The sequence below is a fragment of the Mus caroli genome, unplaced genomic scaffold (assembly GCF_978045245.1).
Source record: "Mus caroli unplaced genomic scaffold, Mus_caroli_1 scaffold_1, whole genome shotgun sequence".
Lineage (NCBI taxonomy): Eukaryota > Metazoa > Chordata > Mammalia > Rodentia > Muridae > Mus > Mus caroli.
In genome coordinates, this window is record NW_028227256.1 from 187,595,311 (window position 1) to 187,615,442 (window position 20,132).

Below are 20,132 nucleotides of genomic sequence, written 5' to 3' on the forward strand. Positions count from 1 at the left end.
ACTTCCCCTCAATGTGTCAGCACAGTACAGCAGGTCACCTTTCTCTTCTTTCAAACTTGGCTTGAGAAAAGTCTTGTAAGGTCATTTACATGGCCACCACTACACAGGAAAGCTGGAAACTGTTTGTGGACAAATTCTCATCTTTCCGTTGAATATTTGGAAGGAGCTGGAATCTTAAAATCCTTTGATGCCACGGGTGTTTTCTTTAGCAACCGAAGAACTTGAGTTTTAGACCTTACAAAAAAGGTTTTCTTAAAAGTGACTGGTTTCGAGTCCCATGAAATTCAAACATTCATTATTCTAACTCCCCAGGAGCCCAAGAAAACACAGTGAGACGCCATTGTATTAAAGTACACAGAAGATAGAGGTTCTCAACAAACCAAGCCCGTTCTATCAGCTGTTCCTTAAAGTGTGATGAGAGAGGACTGCTGAATTCCCTCTCAGTGCTCTGTCTACTTCCTACAGCGACTTCCCCTAGGGAACATGACGGGAGTGTGTGACAGTCAAGCCGTATCCCCACAGGTTTGTACACAGGGTGAACACACAGGAGTCGGGTCAGTCTGTTCTCTCACCCCATCACGGTTGCATAGTTCTGTGAAGTCTGCTTGGGAGTCTTAAGACTGTGGAATGCTGGAGAAGTTCCAGAGGCTATTGGTAAACACCCAGCCGTTAGCATCTCTTAGTGACTTCAGAACTCAGGCTTACGGGAGTGGGGCAGGGCAGGGCAGGGCAGGGCAGGGCAGGGCAGGGCTGGGGAGGAAAGGTGTGTATCCCATAGTATGGGAAATGAAAAGAAACTGTGCTCATGTGTAAGGCTTGGGTTTTATTTTCTCTTTGATTTCCCTAAAGACTTGGCTGCCCATTCAGCGAAGCTGTATCTGGTCGACACTATGGAGTTCTCTCTACTTACTGCCCTGTGTAAGGATTCATGTGATCAACCAAGTGTAGGGTCAGAAAGCTGTTTTTGTAGAGAGAGAGTGTGTGTGTGTGTGTGTTTGTTTGTGTGTGTGTGTGTGTTTGTGTGTGTTTGTGTGTGTGTGTGTGTTTGTGTGTGTGTGTGTTTGTGTGTGTTTGTGTGTGTGTTTGTGTGTGTGTGTGTTTGTGTGTGTGTTTGTGTGTGTGTGTATGTGTGTGTGTGTGTGTGAAACTTTGAAGGGCTTTTGGTAAAAGCTTTATTATTGTTAAAAACAAGACTGTGGCAATCTGGAAACCGTAGATTAGAGTCGGTAGCAGAGGCTTCCATCTTGGAGCTTTTAGGAGAGTAATGGGCTCCTGGGAAGAGGATTGAGTCCACTCTGAAGCCTCTTGGTGCTCTCTCCCTCTGTATCCTGTGCTTTAAAAGTCTGGAAAGTGTATTTACAGAGCAATACCCTAACGAATGGCTGTGGAACGTGTGTGAAGTGTGTCATCTCTCTCTCTGTGGGGTCCTCACCCTCAGTAAGAAGGACCGTATAAAAGCCGTACAAAAGCCGGGAAGGCAAGGTTTGAGTGGAGGGCAATTCCTTTTGGAAACATGAGCCCTATCTTGTCTTTCCCCCAAAGTGCCAATGAGCCAAATTAACCCCTTCTGCTCTTCACATCAGGGACCTCTCTGAGAGGCCCAAAGTCAGACCCATAGGTGCCAAATTCCTTCCACGGGCAGGTCATAGAACCACAATACAGGCTCCTGCGTCTGAGCATGCAACCCTTTGCCCTCTGGGCTCCTGCTGTGTGCAGAGCTACACTTGATGGTAGACCTCAACCCTGAGTCTCACACACATCTTTCCCTTCAGGAGTCCAAGGGTGGAGTGGAGTTCTTGAGAGAAGACTTTGCTGTGTTGTAAGCTTAAAGCCCAAAGTTCTTGACCGTGGGTTTCCTTCTGGAACATAAGGACCACTGGGAACACTAGATTCTGTGCCCATGCTCCTGACTAAAGTGCATGTGTGTGTGTGTGTGTGTGTGTGTGTGTGTGTCTGTCTGTCCGAGAGTCATCTTCCCCCCCAACTCAGGATGGCTCTTAAAAAGCCACTTATGCCTGAGGTCATGGGATAACAAGATATTGGTGCTGGGTGGCAGGGGGTGGCGGGCAGGGCTCAGCTTACATCCTGTTAAACTTTGACACTTTCTTCTCACTTGAAAGGACTTTCTCTACATGGCTGTTAAGGTAGTAAATTACCTATGTGCAAACTACAACTATGAGGCTGTGTGTGTGTCTCTCTGTGTGTGTCTGTATGTGAACCTAGCATACTGTGAGAGGAGCCTGGAGGGATCTTGTGCAACCCACTGAATAGTGGCTTTCTAAGTGCCTTTATTGATATTGATATTATTGAGAGTTGATATTGAACCCAGGCCTGGGGGCTGAGGCAAGTCCTGGCTCCTTGGGAACTCATCCATAGCTCAGACCAACCAGTAGCCTCCTGCAGCAGCGCCCACTATGAATGTCTTTTTCTTTTCCCCTTCGGTTCTTTTTTCTTCTCTCCCCTCCCTTCCGTTCCTCTTTTCCCTGACTCTTTGAGATAGAGTCTAGTTATTAGCCCACGCTGGCTATGAACTCATGATGTACAGCAGGCTTGTCTCCAGCTCTGATCCTCCCAAGTGCTGTGGTCCCAGGCTTGTGCTGCCTCTCCAGCTCAGTTTGCGGTGGCTTCACGGACACAGGCTTCTTCCTCTTTCTTTGTGTTGAATGCCCCGTTTTATCAGTCCTGCCTTTTCAGGGATGCTCCGAGGAGTGCAAGAGCTTATCAGAGTGTTATGACATAAATTACTGCTTGCCTTGGAAGAAATTAGGAGCTAGCCCTGTTACTTTTACTGTGATTATTAAGTAAAAAAAAAAAAAAGTTGCCGTGGTATCTTGAGCCCCACCAGAGCCTGCAGCAGGGTACTGGATAGTATCTGGGATCATAACTAACTAAAGTGATGTTTTGAGTCTCACTGTGTAGCCCTGGATGGCCTGAAAGTTAGTGAACATGCAGATTTGGATGGTCTCGAACTTAAGAGAGAGCCTCCTGCTCAGGCTGGCCTCAGACTGAACAGAGAGCCACCTATGTCTGACTCCTTCCTCATTTTTACTTATGTGTGTGTGTGGGTTTGTGAGTGTGAGCACAGCGTGTGTCTCTGGGGAACAGAAGGCATCAGATCCCCTAGAGCTGGAGTTTCAAGCATTTAGCTGCCCAGTGCAGGTGACGGGAACTGAACTCAGGTCCTTTGCGAGGGCAGTGTGCTCTTAACTGCGGGACCATTTCATGCACCTATGAAAACTTCCCTTTTCTTAAGTGATTTTAGTTTTTAAAGTAGTTTTTTGGTTCCCAGCAAAATTGAGCAGAGAGTGCAGAACTCCCCTACACTGGCTCTGAGTCTGTAGTGTACAGTTTCTCTACTCCACTGGTGATATCTGTGCCATAATGGTGTGGTTTTTAAAGAATGGATGAACTTGGCATTGACTGCTCATTATCCCCAGGAACCCAGAGTTTAAATAGTTAACTTCAATTTGCATGCACATGTGTGTGCATGTGGTGTGTGTGTGTATGTGTGTATGTGTGCAGGAGCATGCATGTGGATGTATGTATGAGTATGCACACTCGTGTGTGTGTGTGTGTGTGTGTGTGTATGTGTGCAGGTGTGCATGCTGGCATGTGTGTGAATGTGTGTTCATGCATGTGTGTGCATGTGGTGTGTGTGTGTATGTGTGTATGTATGCAGGAGCATGCATGTGGATGTGTGTATGAGCATGTACACTCGTGTGTGTGTGTGTATGTGTGCAGGTATGCATGCTGGCATATGTGTGAATGTGTGTTCATGCATGTGGGTGCATGCGTGTGTGTATGTGTGTGCGTGTTCATGCATATTAGTGAAGGTTTGCATATGTACACACTAGTGTGAATAGGACAGTCTCAGCTATTGGCTCTGCCTTTCACCTTGTTTGGGGACAAGGACTCTGTGGTTCAGCACAGCATGTGCCAGGCTCACTGCCCAACTGCATGTGCCAGACTCGATGCCCGAGAGTGTCTAAGGATATTCCTGTCCCACCTCCCATCTCATAGTTAGGCTTTGACAGATGGGCACTACCGTGCCCGGCTTTGCATGGGTTCTGCTGATTTTAACTCAGATCCTCATGCCTGTGTGGCAAACCCTTTGCCCACAGAGCCACCTCCTCAGTCCCCACTGTATTCTTAAAAATAAATACATTAGTTAAAACGTTACTTTCAATGAGATAAAGATAGTCCCTATTTTCTTAAACCATTTAAATAGTGTGAGCACTCTGATCTTGCCTCTCTTTCTTAGAGCACATTTCAGTGCCTTTGTGGTAGGTTACAAAAGGCCATTTTCATGCAGGTGTGCGCTGTGCTTTGAGCAGATTCTCTCCCCACTTTCCTGAGCCCCCTTTGTTCCCCCTCCCCCAGCAGCTTGGCAGCTCCCACCCCCCACCCCCATCTCCTGCCCTGTGAGCACATAGTTTTCTGTCTGTGTGATTATCTCCAGTTGCCTTCATTTCCCTACTGACAGTATCACTTTGTTCTTCTTCACGGCTGAGAAGATGTTTCATTTGCGTTATCTGATGTTGGACACCCCGGTCAGCCCCATAACTCAGCTGTAGTGAATAGCTAGCACTGCTGTAAACACTGATGTGCAAGAGTCTCTGTGATGCGTCACCTTAACGGTGTCACCTTAGCGCTCTCAGGCCAAATAAATACCCAGGAATGATATAGATACAGCTGCATCTTATGGAGGATCAATCTATTGTTAGTTCCTTACAGAAACTTCCACACTGACCACTAGAGTGTCCAAATCAGTGTATGTTCCCATTGCCACTGTGCTAGGGTCCCTTCTGTCACTTCACCCGTGTGTTACTCCTCCTTTCTTGAGTGTGTATGTGGCCCTCCTGGGTTTACAATACAGCAAGCACTCTCGCACACTGAGTCCTTGCTATATAGCCCAGTGGTTTTCGGCCGTCCTAATGCTATGACTCTTCAGTACAGTTCCTCACGTTGTGGTGACCCCCAATCATAAAATTATTTTGTTGTTATGTCATATCTGCACTTTTGCAGCTGGTATGAGTTGCAATGTAAATATTTTTGGAGATAGAGCGTTGCCGGAGGGGTAGAGACCCACAGGTTGAGAACCACTGGTCTGATTTGCTTGCTTTCCTAATGACTTCCTTTCTGAGTGTGCTGAGACGGAGCCTCAATGTTGGGTTTTTTTTTTCTTTTTCTTTCTTCATTTCCCCCTCTCTGTATTTCATTATATTTTTTGAAACAGTTTTATTAGGGAAATTGAAAGTGTCATAGACACAGGTCTTTGCATGTGGCCTTCAGTTCTGGGTTTATGTTTCCATGTGATAAAGCAACTATCATGAAGCCCCAGAGAGCCATCCGGGGAAGCTGGGCAAGGCGCGGGAGCCAGGCTTTGGGATGGAAGTGATGTTTCCTCAAGAGCTAAAGAATCGAGGCTCGTTCACTACCATAAAACACTAGCACAGAGTGGGGCTCAAGCTCTCTTACATGTCATTACAGTGTCGGGTCACTTGGGACCATCCAGGTGTCACACCTAGACTAGGTTTGGTCAGGATCACCTGCAATTCCTTCTAGAAGCACGGCTCTGTGGCTCCACACTGCTAGGAGTGGGTGTTATGAGCTTTTCATTGAGGTGAACGATGTGTGTGGAAGAGAGAGAGAGAGCGAGAGCACGAAATCTATTTCTGGCTTTGGGCGGCTGGGGTTCGGTCAAATTGTGCTGATTAGTTCCGTAAATAAGCTCAGATGAGAACCCCAACCCTTATCAAACCAGAAAGCCTGAGGCATGAATATATCATCTTCACGGAGCAGAGCCTTTTCTCTGCCTTCTTTTTGTAGTGAAAGTATTGAGGTTCTCGGAGAAGCAGAGCATTGATAGCGTCTGCCTGCCGTCGCTCACACCTAACTGCTGTCCACAGTGTTCCAGCTCTGAATCCATGTATATGTGCCCATGTGTGTACACCATGTATCTGCTCTGTGTATACGTATATACATACACACATGCATACAATTTAAAAATCACAGGTGGGCAGGAGAGATGGCTCAGCGGTTAAGATCACTGACGGCTCTTCCAGAGGTCCTGAGTTCAATTCCCAGGAACCACATGGTGGCTCACAACCATCTGTAATGAGATCTAATATCCTTTTTTGGTGTGTCTGAAGGCAGTTACAGTGTACTCATATCAATAAATACATAAATCTTAAAGAAAAACACAGGCATTATGATATTTAAGAGTTTCACCCCCCCCCTTATTTTATATGTACGTGAGTTTTGGCTTCATGCATGTCTGTGTACCATGTGTCTACAGTGCCCACAGAGACTGGAAGAGGGCATCGACTGCCTCCGGGACTGTAGTTATAGTTACAGCTGTATTATCCAGTAAGTGAGTGCTGGGAACTGAACCCTGCTCATCTGCAAGAGCAGGCAGTGCTGCTAACTGCCGAGACATTTCTCTAGCCCACATCCTGACATTTTTACTCTTAATAGAGCTCCTGATGTCTCGGAGCGCCTCTCTCCTCCATGACCGCAATCCTATCCTCGGAAGTCATGATGAGCTGAGGCTGAGGAGATGGTTCGGGGAAGGGCTTGCCTTCAGGTCTAATGCCCAGGCCCAGGTGAGCAGATCATGGCCCCTCGGGAGGATCCTTGGGCTTGCTGGCCTTAAGCAACCCTGAGCGCCATAGTCAGTGAGAAAACTTGTCTCAAACAAACAGTACGGCAGAGAGCGTCTGAGGAAGGCGCTTGACGTTGCCCTCTGACCTTCAGAGTAAGCGGACATCCATGCATGCGCACACATGAACGCTAAACACAAGAAAGCTCACCATGATTTACAAGTATTCTGCCATTTCTCTTTTTTATTTCAGATTCCCCTAATTGCCTCCTATCTTTCCTGGGTCTCCCCACCCCCACCGTGGGTCACACTGGATTTAATCAGGAGCAACAAAAACATTACCTTTTTTTTTTTCTTGTTTACCATTTTTAAAAAGTAACTTACTGAGCCGGGCGTGGTGGCGCACGCCTTTAATCCCAGCACTTGGGAGGCAGAAGCAGGCGGATTTCTGAGTTCGAGGCCAGCCTGGTCTACAAAGTGAGTTCCAGGACAGCCAGGACTATACAGAGAAACCCTGTCTCGAAAAACCAAAAAAAAAAAAAAAAAAAAAGTAACTTACTTAATTTTATTTTATGTGCATTGGTGTGAGGGCGTCAGATTCCCTGGAAATGGAGGTTAGAGTTGTCGGCTGCCACGTGGGTGCTAGGAATTAAACCTAGGTCCTCTGGAAGAGCAGCCAGTGCGCTTAACCTCTGAGCCATCTCTTCAGCCCCAGCGCATCACTTTATATTTTTCCTAATCTCTCTACTTTCGGCCTGGGAGGCAGCCTCCCATCTGGCACTTGTTTTTAGTTGTTGACTTGCTGAAGAAGGCTCAGACTAATTGAGACCTTATCTTGCAAATCAAAGATCAGAATCATTAAAAAAAAAACTGAAAAAGACATTTTCTAGGGTCCATGATGTCAGGTTGTTCGTTAGCTTTGACTATAGACGTGTCCAGAGGCTGTTTCGGAGGTCATCCATCCACAAGGCAGTTGAAAAGTGGTTTGAAAGATGTAGAGTTCTGTCCCTCGTCACCAGGAGCCAGGGATAATGACTGCTGGACTGACAGTATTTGCTGTGTGCGCATTCTGTCCCTCCTAAGAACTGCGGTTATCCACACACTCGGCTGGGGTTACTTCACCATCTGCATTGTGTCATGCTGGAGAGTATGCAGAGAGATTGTTTTTGCTGGGATACCAAGCCAGCCACATTCTTTCATAGGTGTTTAAGGGAGACACACCCGAATGTAAAGTGCCTGGCCCAGGAAGAGAAATGCAGCTGGTGTCTACAGAGCAAACATTTCTGTCTGTTTGAGGCTTTCTTAATGTAGGCATTGAATCTTAGCCTGCCTGTCCTGTGCTTCAGTAAGTAGAGGGAATTCATCAGTAAACACTTAAGGATATTCTGGTGTCCCATCTTCTCCACCCCCCCGCTCTTTGGGTGGGTCCTTCCATATTTTCTGTCCCTATCAGGAAATCAGACTGGTGTGGCTTGGAAGTAAACAGAATACTCTGCCAACATAAAGTGGTTTAGAAATGTTAATCTATTTTACCAAGCCAGCATTTCTAGCCATATGTATTTTAAGCTACCATAAAACATGTACCTGCTGTGCTCAGGAATGTGCCGAGGGCAAGTATCAAAGCCTACCGAGCGAGGCTGGGAGTGTGTTTTGGTGTGTTGTAGGGTTATACCCTGACAACCTTCAGGAGGCCTGGGGTTCTGGCAGGGAGCGGCATATAAATATCACAGACAGCTCATTTAACCGTCAAACGATTCCTGCAGGTGCCACTGGCTCATATTTGCCCATTCAGGAGTCAGTGAAGCTCAGGGGTAGTGCTGCTCCATCAGGATGGATGAAGGGCTTAAGCCTGCATGCACCTGCCTGAGTTAACACAGTCGTCAGCCTGGTCGTCAGCCTGGTCGTTCTCTGAGCCCAGTGGGAGCAGGCAGCTGGATGGAAAAGCTCACTGCATGCTGCTGACTTTTCTGAAAGACATTTCCTGCGCCCCCTGAACCCTCGACCAGAACCCCGCTGGCTCAGGGTGGACCGGTAAAGCTGCTTCGCTTGGTGTGTGATGCTTGTGTTTGCCACATTGGCGGGATGTCAGAGCGTCACTCTCATTACTGGTGGGTTAACTGATCTGTAATGGGTGACAGGACTTTTGCACCGAGTCATCTGTAAAGGGACGGAACCACATTTGGGTGGTTCCACACAGCTGTCTAAATATTTGTGGAGAAAAGGGTTTACAGAGGAGGATTTTGAAGTACACTAAAGAACGTACATGCCTTAGGGACTAGGGATATAGCTCACAGGGAGAAAGCGTGCTTAGATGGAGCAAGGCCCTGGGTTTGATCCTCGGCACCAAAATAAAGGTGGCAGTGAGGATTCTGTATTGTAAATTAAGGAGTAGAAAGTGTCTGTGTCAAACGTAAGCTACCCTTTGCATCATCCGTTTAAGTAAATGGCTTCAAAGTAAGTATTGAAAGGTAAACATGGCTGTGAAACAGTGTTGTAGGGCAGAAGCAAGATGAAGGTTTTATTTGATTGAGGTTTCAGGGTCACCACGTTGCTTTTCACCTGTACAGTCATTTTCTACTGCGCACATTTATTTATCGTATCTGCGTCCATGTGCTCATGCGTATGGCAGGGCATGCATGTGGAGGTTAGAGGGCAGCTCTCGGGAGGGAGTCAGCTCTCTCCTTTGGCTATGTGGGCACTGGGGATTGAACTCAAGCACCTTTCCCACTGAGCCATCTCGCCAGCCCTCCCTCAGTACCAAAGCACATGTGGTTCCTCATGAAGTAAAGCGAGGGAGTATTCTGAGCAGTTCAAGCTCTCCCAGGTGCCGCTCCTCACGCAGAGAGAGGATGGTGGTGCAAGTGGGAAGTGGGAGTGAGTTACTGGGTGCCCTGGAGTCTTGGAGATGCTGTGTATCGGATGGGTTTCCTCCTGCTAAGCAGTTCTGCTTCCTGAGTCTGCTCCAATGTCACCCTGATGAGAGGGTGCGATGCACAGCCTCCAACAAGACACCCGGGAGATTCTCCATCTGTGTGTGTGTGTGTGTGTGTTGTGTGGTGTAGTGCACCACTGACAGCTCCCCATGCAGAGTGCATGATCAGACTCTCTGTTTCCTCCACAGCTGTCCTGCAGAGAGCCTGGTGGGCATGGACATCTTTATCCACATACCTTAGTGTGACCACGCCGACAGAAAACTACTAAGGCCATCTCAGGGGTGCCTGTGCCAGGAGAAGGGGGCGGCGTCCCCGGGCTGCACAGCCATGCCTTTCGGCTTGAAGCTCCGCAGGACTCGGCGCTACAACGTCCTGAGCAAGAACTGCTTTGTTACCCGGATCCGCCTGCTGGACAGCAATGTCATCGAGTGCACGCTGTCGGTGGAAAGCACGGGGCAAGAGTGCCTGGAGGCCGTGGCCCAGAGGCTGGAGCTGAGGGAGGTGAGTTGAGCGCGCATCCCTGCCTGTTGTGTGGACAGGGAGTGGACTCTTCAGAGGAACCAGCTATCTGCTTAACGTGTTGGCACCTGCTGTGTTTTCAGCCTAAGCGTGTGTTTAAAAGAACCTGCTTTTCTTAGGGTGGGTGTGGCCCGGGGAAGTTCCAGCATCTCTGGAGACCAATTTTGCGCTTAGAAAGGCCTACAGCTAGGTGTGGAAGTGGGCTTCCTCTTGTTTCCCTTGTGAGGTTTTGGGGGGAAGCAAGAATGAGAGACTCTCCCTACCAAAGCTGGTTTTTAATTCTTGTTTAAAACAGTTGAGTGGGCAGTTGGCATTCAGGTTTTATGGCTGCGTCACAAGGAGAAGCCGCCCACATTCCGGATGGCTGCAGCTGCCTTTGTTTGTTTCTCTATTTCCCCCTCAGAAAGAAGAGGAGCAAATAACACTTAAAGTGAGAGGCACCCAGAGATGTTGAGAAAGCATTTTTTTTTAAAAATATTCTTTAATATCACACATGCATTTGTGTGACCGCAGAAGCTGGAGGACAACCTTGGGTGTCACCCTCAGGAGTGCGGTCCACATCCTTTGAGTCAGTCTCTCACTAAGTCTGGGGCTCACTGAATTGTCTACTCTTTGCTCCTGAACTCGCAAGCCCTGGGACTCCTGGGGCGTTTGTGTGGGTTCTGGGAATCGATCTCACAGTCCTCTGCTTGAATGGAAAGCACTTACTGCCGTAGCTGTCTTCACAGCACCGCGGAGAGCTGTTAAGACAGGCATTTGTTCCTTTGGGCTTCGTGCATGCCATTCGTTTGTGTTGTCTGGTTATCTGAGACAGGGTTTCACTGTGGGACCCAGGCAGACCTCCCAGCCAGGATCACAGCCATGCACCACCATACCTGACAGGTCACCTTTAGAAGGAACTTGGTGCTGTGTGCTGTGTGCTGCTGATGTCGAAAGGGAAGCTCACTGTTTTCAGCTTCCAGGCATTCAGGACCAGAATCTTTTGTAAGGGGCCTACACTTGTGCATTTTGAATCTTGATGGCCACATCACATGTGGGCTGGTGGGCAGCCCTAGGTGAATCGTAGCCTACCCTGAGATTCAGACATACCTGAGCATCAGGAATCACCTAGACCCCTGGGCTCTCACTGGGGTCCAGGTGACAGTATTTCCAGACTAGAAGAGGCGGATGGTGTCTCTCCACTCCCGGGTTCCAACCCTTCTCCTTATGTTTCTTCATAGGGTGCCTGTTGTTCTCTGGGACCTCTGTTCTGGCTGCTTTTTGTGTTTAGACTCTGGCTTCAGTGTTAGGGTGTGCTCTATGCTCATTCATTTCCCTGCACAGCCAGAAGCTGTCCTCACAGAACATGAGTAGAGCCTCAGCCCAAGAAAAGGCCCACCCTTGCTGATGGCAGGTAGCTGCCCGTCCTTTGCTTGGTGGTGGCATCTTGGGGTATACATATTTAAACATATGTAAATTCATGTAAAAATTATATATCATTGGAAAGGTAGTGAAGTGATTTTTGAGCATTCCAAGTTACGTTACGTTAACAGGTCATGCATATGCATTAGGGACATTATAATATGCAGGTCAATAGCTAGGTAGATTTGTTATCTTGGATTTGGTTTTGATTAGGATTCTGGAGCTTATTTGCTGAGTGGCTGTGGAGAAATGACAGCAGCTATCAGGGCCTCTGTGTCCTGCTCTGGGTAGAGGGAATGGTGAAGCTAGCTTACTCTGAAGCCCTGTTGCCCATCTGAAGTCATTCTGTCTGGAAGTATAGGGCACTGTGTCCCGTAATTCATTATTGCTCACACTTGAATGTCTTTAATATTGCGTGACTCCCTTAGGACTTGAGGGACACTTGGGAGCAAGAGGTTCCAGCATCTCACCAGGTGCCAGGTAAAGACTGAATGCCACCTTCACTAACACAAATCACAGAGTAGGGCCACCATGGTGCCTGCCCTTAGTGGGTACACAGACTCCTATAGACCGTGGGTTAAAAAAGCCTGGCTGAAAGAGTAGAATGCTAGACAGAAGACTCAGTGTGTGAAGAGCTTGCTGCACGGAGGTGAAGATCTGACTTCAGGTCTCCAGCACTCACATAAAAGGTCAGCATGTGCCTGTAAACCAGCCTGGGATAGAGATACAGATGGGCGTGTCCCCAGCAGTCTAGCTGAAGCTGGACTACGGATTTGGGGAGAGACTCTTTCAAGAGCAAGGCTCTTGGAGACACTGTGATAGGTTAGCCTCTGGCCTACACACACACACACACTGCTTGTGTGTGATCACATCTTTGTGCGCGCGCGCGCGCGCGCGCGCGTGTGTGTGTGTGTGTGTGTGTGTGTGTGTGTGTGCATGGCCTGTGTGTGTGTGTGCATGGCCTGTGTGTGTCTGTGCATGGCCTGTGGGCACATACACACATATGCATGTGTGTGCACACAAACACAGAAACACACACAGGCATTCGAGTGGCCTTTATATTTAAATCTGGCCCTGAAGGCTGATTAGGCATTCAGGTAGAACAGGGGCTGGATTTACAGAGGAGGAAGTCAAGAGCAGAGAGCAGCTACCCATGCTGTGTTGGGTGTGTGTGTGAAGGCATCCTCTCCTGACCAGCAAAAGGTCAAAGGGCAACCCCCCATGATCCTACAACTACCTCTTCAGCTAGGATAAAGGGGCTCCCGTCAAGTGTGCATTGTTGTGTGATTGACAGCTCACTGCTAAGATGGGGTTCAGCTTTCACGATGGCTTTGTGCTGACTTGCTCTCAACGAGTTTGTCACCTCCGAGCAAATCACTTTCTCTTCAGGTCTCCCACTTTTATCCTGTGGCAGATAACATTGGCAGCAAGACCCTTCCCTTTCTAATTCAGCTCCTCTGAGTTAGAGAAGAATAGAGCAAGCTCTGCGGATGCCTCCAATGGGAAGGTCTTCTGCACAAAGTTGGAAGTAGGAGGGGATAAACACAGGGTTTTTCCCTCAAACTGTAGCTTTGTGTTTTGTGGGTTCCTGGTGCCCAGTTTAATGTCTCTCTTTTTTTGCAAATTCATATTTCACCGAAGCTGTTTGTCATACTTGCTAATTAATTAATCTTCCATAGTTGTCTATTTTCAAAATGTGTAAGGGTTTTAGAGACATGAGGACTTGACATACATTTCCATCAAAGGAAGGTGAGTTCACATTACCGGCAGGTGTGTGGTTTGACTGACATTAATCTGTTGGCGCTTGGTAACGACTGTGACCTTCTGTTTGATTGACAGGAAAACCTCATTCCCCATCAGTGGAATTTGCCTCCATTCTGTAACCTGCCTAACCACATCCAGGGGAGCTAAGGTGATCAAGCGCAGGGGCTGATGAGAGAGATGGGTTCTACTTTGCTTTCTGTTGCTGTGGTGAAACACTGACTGAAAGTAACTTGGAGAGGAGAGGGTGTATTTCGTCTTACATTTTACAGTCCATCATCTGGGATAGCCAAGGCAGGAACCTAGGGTCAGGGACTGAAGCAGAGGACACCACAAAGTGCTGCTTACTGGCTTGCTCTCCGTGGCTTGCTCAGCCTGTTTTCTTAAATGACCTAGGACCACCTGCCCAGGAGAGGCACTGCCCACAGTAGGTTGATCATTAAGGAAATGCCCCACAGACATGCCCAGGAGCCAAGCCGGTGGAAGCAAGTTTCTCAGTTAAGTTCAGCTGTGTTTAAGGTTGTGTCAAGTTGAAAAAAAAAAATAAGTAAAGGAGATGGCCCACTGGGTCATCTGCCACCGAGCCTGACTGATGACCGCGGTTTGAACCCTATATAGTAGGAGGAGAGAACTGATGGCTGCAGATTGTCTCCTGCCCTTCACTTGCACACCACGGCACATACACAGCACGAACACACACACACACACACACACACACACACACACACACGGAGGTAGGTAGGGAGGGAGGGAGGGATGGATGGAGGGAGAGAGGAAGGGAGAACAAGTAAGTATAAAACATTTTGAAGATCAGTACTGAGTTTAAGAAGCTGTTGAGGGTAGGGGCGGATTTCTGGTCTCTGAATTTTGTATTGATTTCTTGCTTTGTGAAGATTCTAACTGGAAATCTTAGCTAGCATCGTGGTGCCTGGCCTTTGCTGTAATGATAAGCGTGCCTTCACTTAAGTACGGACAGAGCTGATTATTGCTCAGCCTTCCCTCTTTAGTCTTCCCACTGGGTGTGTGTTCTGGAGGAGGCACAGTGCCTTGAGAGAAGGTTTTTCTCGGCTCTGGTCACGATGGGCTTCATGGGTCCCCATTACAACTACAGCTTGTTTCCCTGTATTTTCATGAAGACGTTGGCTATAAGAATGAGCATGGCTAGATGTTAGATGTGTTAGTTAGATGTTTTCTAGAGTTCCCAGAACTACCCAGTGCAGAGACTGGGTGCATACAAGATGATCTTGCATTTCTCCAGCTGGGGGGGAATAGCGTGACTTATTTTCCAGAGCCACTGGACTGTGACAGGAGGACCTGCTCAGAGCCCGCTTTATGGCTGTGTCTGAAGTATTTCTCGTGTTTGCACATAACTCCTTTCTTCTCTGAGGTGGAACCATACCAGCTCTGCTTCTTGATTGACAACTGAAATGCTGGGTGAGGCGGGCAGCCTGTTAGAGCTTAATACAAGATATTCTAAACTTCTGCTTCTGGCTGATTACCTCTTCAGAATGCCTGCATTAAGATCAAGGCTTTAATCCCTTGTAATTGCCAGGGCCGCATGTGCAACCCTCACAGATGGCATTAAAGCCATGCCATGGCTCACGAAACTAGAGCAACCAAACCCTCAACAACCTTCTGCCATGAATAGTCAGTGTGTGCAGTTACACATCATCTCATTATAAATGAATGGAGGGAGGGTGGAGCCGTAGCTCAGGGGTAGGTTGCTCACCCGCCATGTGCGAGGTCCGGGACTTGCTCCCCAGCACTCCAATTGGAAGGAATGGTCATATTGGCTGGCAACGGAAGAGCAACTCAGGAAAGGGCTTGCTTGGGCTTCTGGTGGAAGAGTACATGTACATTGGGGGATGTCATGCCAGCACCTGTGAGCTGGTCACATCGCCTCCACGGCCAAGCAGAGAGCAGCCAGGAAGTGAAGCAAGTGAAGCAGGCCAGTAAAACGTCAAGGCCCACCCCCAGTGACCCATGCCTTCCCTCCACGGAGCTTCCACGGCCTTCTCAAAGGCAGTGCCGTCAGCTGGGGACCGAGTGTTCACACACACAAGCTGGTGGAGGCATTGCACACTCAGGCCACAGACTAGCTGTTTACAACTCTGTTTGCAGGTTTTCCATCCCTGGGATCTTTCCTCAGTTGTTACTATGAACACTGACTCTGGCACACACCCACCTACCGCTGCAAACACCAGCTGACACTTTAGTACATATAGATATTGACGCTCCTGTTAAGATGCAGAACTCCAAATTAATCAAGGAAGTCATCCTCCCGTGGCACTCCCTACAACATTCCATCGTAGCTGCTTTTAAGTAACCGACTCAGAGATACAGTTCCTCTTTCTGGGAACCGGTTTTTGCTGCCTAACTCGAGGTATCAGAGCAGTGGGTTTAACACTAAAATACAACCGGAGATTTATGCCAGAGTTGTCCCAAGGGCCAGCCAGGTCCGGCTTATATTTGCTGCATTTGACAGGAAGCTCCAGTTCTGGGCCTTTGGTCATGGAAGAGGTGGTTTCTGCTTGGAGTCCCCTGCTACCTTTCATATTGTCTGTGGCAGGGTTTAGTGGGGAAACCTGGGGAACCAAACAGGGCTGAACCTGAAGCTAAGTGTGCACAGCTGTGCTTGGTGAGAGAAGCAGCCCTTAGATCAAGCATGGGTGGTTGCGTGGTACACAGCTAGCCGTAGTGAGACTGTAGGTTCTGATTTCATTTACTGTGATACAACTTGTAGAGATAGAGCCAAATAAACCTGGGCTGTACCGTAGCCCAAAGAAGAGCATTATTAGAAGCTGGGGGCAGTGTGTTTCCATGGCAGTGTGGAAACAGCCAGAGGAAGGGTGAAAGAGGTGGATGGGCACGGAGGAGCCTTCTTTGGGTATAGCTGGAGATCTCAAGAATGGAGGCCTCCTTCTTACAAGATCGCCACGCCCAACATTTTAAATTAGCATGTCATAGGAGGTGTGCGATAGGCACCTTCAAGAACAACAGTTTATCCCTCACCAGGAACCCGTATCTTCCCAAACCTTTGAGAATTCTTATTAACATGTACAGGCTGATAGAAGTCCTAGTGACGTTCTTTGGTATGATATGTACATCAGCTGTGTTCACGCTCCCTCACCTTCTCCTGCTCCCTGCTCTCGAGTCTTCCACCTGCCCAGTGCTGGAGCTATGTGTGGCAGACCCCACCCAGCTTGTCATGGTGGTGGGATTGGACGCAGGGCCTTGCACACAGCAGACAAGACTCAACCAACTCACTACAGCCACAGTGCCTGTATATCATTGTGTGTGTGTGTGTGTATGTGTGTGTATATATATCTATATATATACACGGGGCAGCAAATATAAGCCGGAGATAGATATATATATCTATATATACACACACACACATATATATGTATAAACACCCATGCACACACACATATATGTACACATATATCATGTGTACACATATATCATGTGTACACATATATCATGTGTACACATATATCATATAGTATATCATTGTGTGTGTGTGTGTGTGTGTGTGTATCTATATATATACACAGGGCAGCAAATATAAGCCAGATATATATATATATATATATATATACACACACACACACACACACACACACATATGTATAAACACCCATGCACACACACATATATGTACACATATAGATGTACATACCCTGACATACATGCGTACATGGTCTGGGAGTCACATATGAAAACAAAGTGACATTTGCCTTTCTGGGACTGGTTTATCTTGCTTAATATGCTCTCTGGTTCCATCTGGTTTCTGAAAAAGACTTTCTCTCTCTCTCTCTCTCTCTCTCTCTGACTCAGTGAAACCCCACGGTTTACGTATACACATTTTCTTGACCCATTTATTGGTTTATCTATTAATCTAACACCTTGGCTGGAGTGAGGGAAGTGTGCCATCATCAGCATCTCTGTGGAGTGCTGGCTTCCATTCCTGTGGTTGTATCCCTGGTCATAGGGCAGTATTCCCTGTTTTGAGGAACTTTGGTACTGATTTCCATGGAGGCTCCATTGGTACATCTCCACCATCCGTGTGTATGGTCCCCCCTCCCTTGCCAGCACTGTTTCCACCATCCTCCTTTCAGTGCGGATGCCTGTGAACCCCAGTGTGGTTCTGATTTGCATTTCTGTGGCATCAAGACAGTGTTGAGCATTTTCCCTTGATCTGTGGACTCTCTGAGTTTTGTCTGTTCATAAATGCCTGTTCATTTCATTTGCCTCTTTATTAGAGGGCCCCGTTTTTTGAGTAGTTTTATAACTGTTTCATTGGATAATTGTGTCGTGAATCACTGGGAACTACTTTGTACTGTTTGGAAAAAGACTGTATTGCAGCAGCAGCAGCAGCAACAACGATGCGTGCTTACGCCACAAATTCAGTTTCCATTAGAGGTGATTGGCTTTGTTATTTAGAACTCCTTAGATTAATACTTCCAGCCTCAAGCAAAATTGTTCTCGTGTGTGCGTTCGTGTGTGTGTGTGTGTGTCTTGTGCAGGAGTACATGCTCTGTAAAATGTCCCTTCATAGCGGTCCCCCCACCCATCCCCGTGTAGTGACCTCAGTGGGTGGGAATGAAAAGAAGGAGAGTTAGAAGAAACACCCTGCAAGATGTCAGTAGTACAAATTTTAATTTTGGGCTGGAGAGACAGCTCAGTTGTTAAAAGCACTGCTCTTCTTGCAGAAAACCTGGGTCAGATTCCAAGCACCCGCACGGTGGTTTACAACCATCTGTAACGCTGGTTCCAGAGGGTCTGATGGCCTCTTCTATCCTCGGAGGGTAACAGGCCCGCATAGACACACGTGCAGGCAAAACAATGAAACACGTTACACTTATTCATCTTTTAAACTTTTTTTTTTTTAAAGAATCCTCCCCAAATCACTGAGTTGTTCCTGTGGTTATTGCTCCCCTTCATAATTTGAATATTAAAAATTTGAACGGGTATTATGATTTGGATGAATCACTAAAATATGGTGCAAACGTCGACACTCCTTCTCGTGGAAGGAGAAGTTAGTTTACCCCACAGTACTGAGGCGTGAGCATCCTTCTGCCCATGCTCACGAAAGGTCTCCCACACCTCCAGCCCTGCGGCTTAAGTGCTTACTGCAGTTTCTATCTGTAAACACTCTCAGCTCCCCAAACATGCCGAGGGAGGCACCCTTTCTTCAGTGCAGGGGTGGGGGAGGTGGGGGGTTGGTACGATGAGGAAGAGCCCTGGGACCCTTTCCAGGCAGGTACTGAATGAAGCACAGAGGACCTGGACTTAGCCTGTGTCTCATGTCTCTGGTTCCTGGAGGCTGTATCGGCAGGACACAGCTGTTCCTCTAGTGTCCCAGAGGTGCCTGGGACGAGACTTTCAGAGGGTTGCAGAACCTCTTCCTGCTTTGTGGTTATTATGTTTCTTGTCTTTTTAAGGCCTTTCTATTATCTGTAGTTAATCCAGCTTCCATGAGTCGTTTCTTATGTTGCTGATACCAGCCTGACTCCCTTTCCTTTCTTGTTTGTTTCAGTGTGTGGTTTTATTGTTGCTGCTTGTGACGGAATCTCTCGTAGCTGCCCTGCGTCTCTTACCTCACTGAACATTATCTTGAACTGATCCTGTAGCCCTCCAGAAACGTGCCCTCACTCCTGCTTTGTTCAGTTCTTTGTTGTTTTGAGCTGGGATGTTGCTTTGTAGCCTAGGTTAACCTCAAACTCACGATCCTCTCTCCTTAGCCTCCCAAGTGCCAGGATTAGCGGTGTGAACCACTGGCCTGTCTTCTCTGCCTCCCTCTGTGTGTATTTAAAGTGTGTGCGTGTGGTGAGGGCATGCACACAGGCGTGTGTGTGGCCCAGAAGTCTTTTCTTCTGCTGCTCCCCGCTTTATTATTTCTTACTAACTGGGGTCTATCAGTATGCCTAGGCTGGCTGGCTTCCCCAGCACTAGGGTTACAGCTGTATTCTACCATGCCTGGGTGCCAGGGCTCCAAATCAAGGTCCTCACGCCTGCGTGGCCAGCGTGTTACCAGCAAAGTCACCTCCCAGTCCTCCACTCCTACCTGGCAGTGTTTTCTAATGCTGGTGTCCAGAGAACCATCATCAGCTTTCTGCTACTGTATGTGGTAACCTGAAGCTCCATCAATTTACGATGGGGGAAAGGTTGACTTTAGAGTGGCCTTTCTGTTGACCATTTCTTGGCTCCTTTGCTCTTTGCTTGTGACAAGGCAGTGTACCCTGCCGAAAGTGTGCAGAGGTGCAAAACAAGGCTTGACACAGTTGGAAGGCAAGCGAGAGAAAAGGCTCAGAGTCCAATGGTCTCTTTGCAGGGTGTATCTGCACCACGCCCTGGGAACCTGGGGACCAAGGCTTTAGCGCATGAGCCTCTGGGAGGTGGGGTTTCTGGCTCTAAACCACAAAAATATTGTTGCTAAAAAGAGCCAGTGAAAACGAGTCAGGTGACCTGCCTTGTGACGTGTTTTCTGTTGGCCATGGATGTGGGTGGCAGATATCAGCTGCCCATTGTTCCTTGGGTAAGAATTTCACTCACTCCATCTTGAAGGCAAAGCTCTAGGAGTCTAGGCCTTCCTCTGTATATGGAGAGAACGAGAGAGCGAGCGAGAGAGAAATAGATCTAGGAGAATGAGTCTCAGAGCTCTTCTGGGCAGGGCCCTGTGGATCTCAATTGTGCCATCTCTCATGTTGGAAACATCAGATCCATAGAAGTCAGAACATGCACAGCTGGGCTAGAGTGGGCTCAGACAGCTTTGTCTGAGTTGATAGAGACATCACTGAGCTCCCATTCTTGCTTTTTGAAGCTTGAAAAGATATAGACACAAACCTGCCCTTAAGAGCACCTTGGGGGATGCAACCATTTTATCCCTGCTGAGAAAACCATCTCGGCCAGCC

At 47.8% G+C, this 20,132-nt stretch overlaps 1 protein-coding gene across 2 annotated transcripts in view; it reads left to right on the forward strand.

Moving 5' to 3' along the window:
* Positions 1 to 20,132, forward strand: part of Ptpn14 (protein tyrosine phosphatase non-receptor type 14) — a 149,199-nt gene that overhangs the window by 50,063 nt on the left and 79,004 nt on the right. For both annotated transcript variants that reach the window (XM_029477885.2, XM_029477888.2), the window contains exon 2: positions 9,723 to 10,035. In XM_029477885.2, coding sequence (XP_029333745.1) covers positions 9,862 to 10,035 — 174 coding nt within the window. In that variant the 5' untranslated portion in view covers positions 9,723 to 9,861. The remainder of the gene's footprint in view (positions 1 to 9,722; positions 10,036 to 20,132) is intronic.